The 6718-nt window shown below is 36.8% G+C and overlaps 1 protein-coding gene across 1 annotated transcript; it reads left to right on the forward strand.

The window, feature by feature from the left end:
* The first annotated feature begins 2612 nt into the window (after positions 1 to 2612).
* On the forward strand, positions 2613 to 5624 carry pla2g10 (phospholipase A2 group X). Its single transcript, XM_006798180.2, has 4 exons — positions 2613 to 2760; positions 3282 to 3450; positions 4132 to 4238; positions 5451 to 5624. The coding sequence occupies exons 1-4, from the start codon at positions 2724 to 2726 to the stop codon at positions 5597 to 5599; spliced, it is 462 nt and encodes a 153-aa protein (XP_006798243.2). The 5' UTR covers positions 2613 to 2723; the 3' UTR covers positions 5600 to 5624.
* The last annotated feature ends 1094 nt before the right edge of the window (positions 5625 to 6718 follow it).

Below are 6718 nucleotides of genomic sequence, written 5' to 3' on the forward strand. Positions count from 1 at the left end.
AGAATACTGTATGTCTTAGCTATCCTTTTTATGATTTAGCTTCCCTGACATTGGCACGTTATTGATGACGACAGAGTCAAGTGTGACAGATCTGGAAAAATACTCTCAGAAAAACATAATAAAAAAGATGAGAAGCAGTGATACAACACAGTGCCATTTTCAAATCAGGCTTGAAATTTGTCATTGAAACAGTTTCAGAAGTTAGACACTTGAAGTGCTGCTCTGTAAATCAAACTGACAATAATGATAGCTGCAATATATGCTGAGAGTTTTAAGCAGTGAAAGCGTCTTCTGTTCGCCTCACCGAATTGTTTATTTAGAAAAAGAAGAGTGACAGATGAGACACATGAGCACATCTCTTTATAATTAAGGAAGAAAAGGTATATTATTAGGGTGTAATGACCGTAATTAGCTTGTCTGGTTGCAATTGTTGTGAAGAAGTGGAGACGTATAAATAATGATGTGCTGTTTGAAAGCTTCTATACCTTAAGACGGTGATTCTCAGCCAAGGATAATTGTAACTTAGTTGGTGCTTTTGTAGTTTTAAAGGGATACTTGAAAAGTTGCAATTGTGTGGCGTTTAAAAAAATAAAACAGATAGTGTCATAGTAAAAAGAAAGCACACCCCCTTTCAGTTCTACATTTTTACATGTCAGGATTAAATAAAAATAACTGGGTTATTATTTAAATCATTATTTATTGAGCAAAAACTGAGCCAAAATGCAGAAGTAATGTGTGAAAAACTAAGTACACTAAGTACAAATAGCAGCCAGGTGCTGCTAATCAAATGCACTTAATAACTGATCACCACCAAGTGTGAACACTGTTAAGAAAAGGCAGTTTTAGCAGTTTGCAGGCCAGGTGTGTTAACAGCTAAGGAGGGATTTTCTTTTCTTTCTTTCTTTCTTTTTTGTTATGGCTGAATCAGAAAAACATTAGAAATGTACTTTCTTTTGTAAAGCACAAGTTGATTAAAAAGAAAAATGAGTCACCGGTGGACAGGAAGATTGTGGCAGTGTAAAATTGATCTAAAAGCAATAAATAAATAGAAAACAATTAGCTTAATAACTCCAAACAATACATATAAAATAGTTTGGAACATGTGGGTTCAGTGGGTTGGGAGTGCTGGAGCTGATCTAAGACATACTTTTATTCTCCAAGAACAAATATTTAATCAGTTTTTATTTACTATTGTATAGAGACAGAACATTTAAAAAGCTGGAAATAGTGCTCTATAATGTCTGAATTACAGCTCTTCCTGTGCCAAATGAAGTATAAGACAGTTCAAAATCTTACATCACGCTCACTTCTCCGAAGTGAGTAAGATATCCTAGTAAAGATGCAAGTTACAACAGGTGTCAAAACACTTGACCCACATGTTTTGGTCATGCCCAGCTTTAATAACATACTGGTTTCATGATTTTTACAGCACTGTCAGAAGCACTTAACATTACTATCCATATTTGGTATTACAGATAGAAGACATTTGACAAGAGGGAAAAAGAGGGAACAGGGAAAAAAGACATAAAAACATCATTGCTTTTATAACACATTACTGCTTTGGTTTGGTTTGTGGATACAATTCATCCAATTAGAAAAAAAAAAAACCCTTTCAGAGGGTCTAGGGACAATTTTTTTCTTTGTCAGAGATCCAGTGCTAACATATTAGAGTAGACTTAAAACCTTTCCCACTGTTGGATTATAATATTATTTTATGCCATGTTAGACCCCTAATTAAAGATTGTGAATTATTATGTAGTTTTAGTTTGCATTATTCTCCTGAATTAGAAGAAGGTGATAACTATTACATTTGTTAAACTGATCTGCATTACATTAGACTGCTGATTTATTGTGAATGAATGATATTGTTTTATGATACATTATACTGCTGAGTTATAAGAAAATACTGTTCGCAGAAAGTCATCGCCTTATTTGTCTGATTAGAAGAGAACAGAGCATACTGCCCCATCTCAGCAGGAGCAGATAAACAGGGAGCCAAGGTCGTACCTTAGGCGCTGTGTGAGAGAAAGAATGTGAATGTTTAGGCTTTTATGATTGGGTGGGGGCCACTAGAGGCTATAAGAGTTTGATCAAGGCTCCACCATTTTGAGATCTGATGCTGTCTGCTGTATGGTGTCCATCTCCCACGCGTGTGTTCATTAAATCATCGTTTGACTCAACCCGGCCGGACCAGTGTTGTTATTTTGGTTTTTCCTCTTGTATCCATCCCCAATATTTGAATCCGTGACACCACCTAGCAGCCCCTGATGTTCCCTATGTTCTGAGTGGGTGGTATTGCTTTCCAAAGGCAAAGGAGGGGAATGTAACAATGATTATATGTCACTGTCAACCCCCCCCAAAAAGCTGAAAATCTTTTTTTCTATGTTTAAAATTCTTATAATAACGATAATAATAATAATATGTGTATTTCCATGAAACTTCGACTCATCTTACACCTCCAGAAAATCTAAAAACAGAACATTTTGTTTTCTCAATATTGCAGTGTTAATGCTAAAAAGATAGAAAAACACAAACATTGATCCAACTTCAATAAAGCACTAGGGGGAGCATAGATTCACAAACACTGGATTAGCCTCCAGCCAATAGTTACGCCCAGGAGATTATTCAAACAGCGTCTATAAAAAGCTCTCCCTCCTTTCAATGTTACACTCAGAGGGTGGAAGTGAAGAGCAGATGAGATTTTTAACTACCTGTTGCATGCCATGGCAGTATTTTATCGGATACTTCTCCTGCTATCTGGTAAGGTGATTATTTACTTTAAAAGAGAGCTCCACAGTGAAGCATAGTGAAAACTACACGCTTAAGAAGTTATTTCAAGAGGTAGTCAGTGCATGTTTGAGGGGAAAACTACCTGTGTTTACACAAGAACAGTGATTCAGTGAGCACTTTTGAAATGGAGCAAATTATGTTGATTTTGCTGTAAAATAGTATGTCTGTGATTTTAAGCCTTAGGTATGGTGTTCAGGGAGAGTAACAGGAAAGTCAGTCCTCTGAGTACTGTTACCTACTGCAATGGACATCTGAACATTTCAATTCCAGCTACAGAAAGTTTCTTATATCCTAAATCCAATTTGCAGATACATTTTACAATATAAAGCCAGCAAATAGCAGCACAAACGTCTTTGCAACTCTTTAATGTATAATTTTATCAAGATTGTGTTGCATACCAAATCACTAAAGCATATATAGTACAGTAGACCGGTGTAGGGACAGAGAGATAACTTCTTTTCTTCTCTTGTGTTGTTTGTGTCTCTTTGCAGTGACTTTGGCCTCTGTGGCAACACGCAGATCGCAGCGGACAAAGCGAGGCTTACTTGAGTTGGCAGGAGCAATCAAATGCAGCACAGGGAGATCTGCTTTGGCTTATATGATGTACGGATGCTACTGTGGTCTGGGCGGCCAAGGCTGGCCCAAGGACAGGGCAGACTGGTGAGGCAGCATTTATTATCACATTCCCTTAAGAAGCTGACAGAAGAAAATGCAAATTGGTGAGGATAGTATATCTGGTCACCTGATGATAGCGCACTCCAAAATGTAAACAATCAGCTGACACTATATATAACCAACCTAGGCATTACACTTCGCAAAAAATATCCTTCCAAGTACTTTGGTCAAGTTTAGCCTTTCGTCGCAGGAGGAGGAAATAATGTGTACATATTATTTTCTCCTCCTAAATGCCATTGGTTCTTCCCAGTCCACATCCACATCCTGATGTGTACGCACAGTTTCCGCTTCTGAATGAGTCGGGTGAACCACAAATGCAGTGCGACGGGATGGAAGGAGGGAACGCTGTGTAAATTCAGCAGACTCACACGGTCCAATAGTTACTCCAAAAATTCCACACCCAAATCCTAATTACCGTCTCCTTCTTTTCCTTCTTAACCACAAGACATCTCACCCCCTCAAGCTAGTTAACTTCTAACTATCTGTTGTGAAAACTCATGTGGTGATCCTGCCCTGCCTTTAAAATAGTCCTGGTGTGATTTAAACCACAGCCTTGCAACCACCCACCTACTGTTTTCTTTACCCTGTCTTTCCTAGATTGAGATCAGACCGAGTTCAGTTTTCAAAATAATGGACTTATCATGTTGTTAATCTGTCTGTGTGCAGGTGCTGCCACAGACATGATTGCTGTTATGGAGATGCAGAACGTCTTGGCTGCTATACAAAATTGAGCCAGTATCGGTGGACCTGTGAGGACAAGACAGCTGAGTGTGGTATTGCAATTTCTATCATTCTTTTGTTTTTCTTTTTGCAATCCATGATTTAAAGTTAAAACAGCTGATGCTCTTATTAATTCCATGGCTTTGAATTTTAGGATGTTCTCCACTAAGACCAATATAAAATCTTCCTTTGCTACTCCTCAATGTCTCCTAGATGGATTCACAAAAGGCAGACTGATAGCTTTAGTGTAATCTTACTGATAAAACAGTGGCAGAACCACACAAATTTGAAAGGAATGCCCCAGCGGAGACCATTACTGACACTGCAGTGCTGTTATTTATTCATTTTATTTTGAAATTGGTGGTCAGATGGTCATCGCCCTTGATCGCTCACTCTTATAATCAGCTTAACTGCCATGTGGGCACCTGCACCTTCATGTTTATGCCACAGAAAGGATGAGGTTGCTCATGCTTTCCCATAGTGAAACACAGAAAGCAAATAAGAAGACAGCTGATTGGAGAAAAGAAGGATTTGTCCAGGATATCTTAATGGCATAAAGCACAGTATTTGCTTATCAAAAAGACCAGCTGTCAAAAAAAAAACAAGACAAAACAAATATTTTAGAAATCTGTCAAAATCTTGTCTTATCTTAAAATTGTTTTGTTTTTTATTAGGCAAATAGAAAACTGAATTCATGTTTTTATACCTAGCACACTGGGTTTCTCCGAGAAGTCAGAAATGAATCAAACATAACATTCATTCACTAAATTTTTTTCAGTTTAGAAATAATTGTAATTTGGCATCTGAATCAAAAAATAATAACATGGTTTTTGTATAACAGTAAACTTGGAATTTCGTGGATAACAGCAATAATTATATTTCCACATAAAAAAAATCTAGTTTTGACTAAAGAACTTGCACTTACTGGCAGATTAACCATGACAAAAATATATAAAAAATGATTTTGGTGATTACCAAGAGTGTTCATTTAGGTCAGCTGTGTCATAAACCTTACTTTGAGTGTTGGTCTGCTAAATTTATTAAGCACTGTACATAATTAGGTTTAAACATGACCCAAATGGTATTTATAACCGGTTACTGAACTTCTCTAATTGTAGACAAACTGCTAAAAATGAAACAAAAATATAGCTTGAGTTCTCCAAATGTCTGTATACGTAGCTATGAAACAGCAAACGTAAAAAGAGATTCACAATGTTAATGAGAAATTGACTGAAAATGAGTGAAAATCCTGTTCTTCATTGCAGATAATTTGAAGGACCAATGCGAAAAGCTGCTGTGCAAGTGTGACAGAGATGCTGCCAAATGTTTGAGAAAAGCACGTTTCATTCGGAAATATGCACTATGGCCAGATTTTCTATGTGGCCATGACCATCCTACATGCAATATTTACTGACACAATAAATACATCTTTATGTGTCTTATGTGCCTTTTCTTTTAATATACGCAGCGTTACAGTAAGTCAGTCACTCTGCTTTTGCAGAAATTGTTTTAATAAAAAACACACATAGTATTACAGTAAATGAACACCACCTATTTTGTTTCTCAACTTCCTGGATAGAAATGAGAAGTCCGAGATTCTAAATCTCAGAGTCAAATAGAGGGAACAATCAAATACTCAGACCTAACAATAGTACTTTTATTTGCTAGCATGTGTTACTGAACTGTGAAGTGGAGTGCCTGCTTCATAACAGTGAAGCTGATTCTTTGCTTTGGGTGTGTTTTTGACTGGATTTCATTTACTGGAGTTAAAAAAAAAAACTCCACACACTTGAGCTAATGGTGAGGGTTGTTTTCTTTTTATTTAAACTCTGCTCTGACGCGACTTCCTCCTCTTTTTTCCAAAGCCAGTGAGGGAAAAGTCTCAGCAGCAGCGCCAAATTTTATTTCTGTATTTATTACTGAAAAAAAAAGTTTGAAACCTCTTGCATGTTTACTTCCTTTTAAGGTTTTAAAATATCACAGTATGGTCACAGTTGCATGTGTTTTCCCATGATGTGTACAGATTACCTCATAATCCCTGAATAGCTACCAAATGATTTTGCATGTGCAATGGCCTGAGGCCTCTATATCCACTTCCTGGATTCGCGGTTAGGAGAATGACTCAGCTGCAGCAATATTTGTTCTGTGATTTGATTGTTCCTCTAAGGTATATAGTGACTCAGTCTTTTTATTTCTCTCCTCCAGCTAATTTGAGATTGTTAGAACATTGCTTGCTTTATTTCTTGATTAATGTACCTACCACAAGTACACATATCCGCATACCACACAGATTACTGATTAAAGATTTACATATTTAATTTTAAATTTGACTTTTCATAAGGGTTAAAGGTGATCTCAGGGGATTTTGTCATTTCCTTTGAGCCTGGGTTGCCATTAGGAAACTTTGCTTATGCAGAATCGTATTGTTTTTCAATGGTTTCTTTTAGTCGCTGAAATAAAGAAACTTTTTTTTTTTTTTTTTAACATCCGCAGCCCTCTTCATAGCAGGAGGCTATATGTAAATAAACTGACA

This window comes from Neolamprologus brichardi, chromosome 4 (assembly GCF_056152115.1).
Source record: "Neolamprologus brichardi isolate AB-2024 chromosome 4, ASM5615211v1, whole genome shotgun sequence".
Lineage (NCBI taxonomy): Eukaryota > Metazoa > Chordata > Actinopteri > Cichliformes > Cichlidae > Neolamprologus > Neolamprologus brichardi.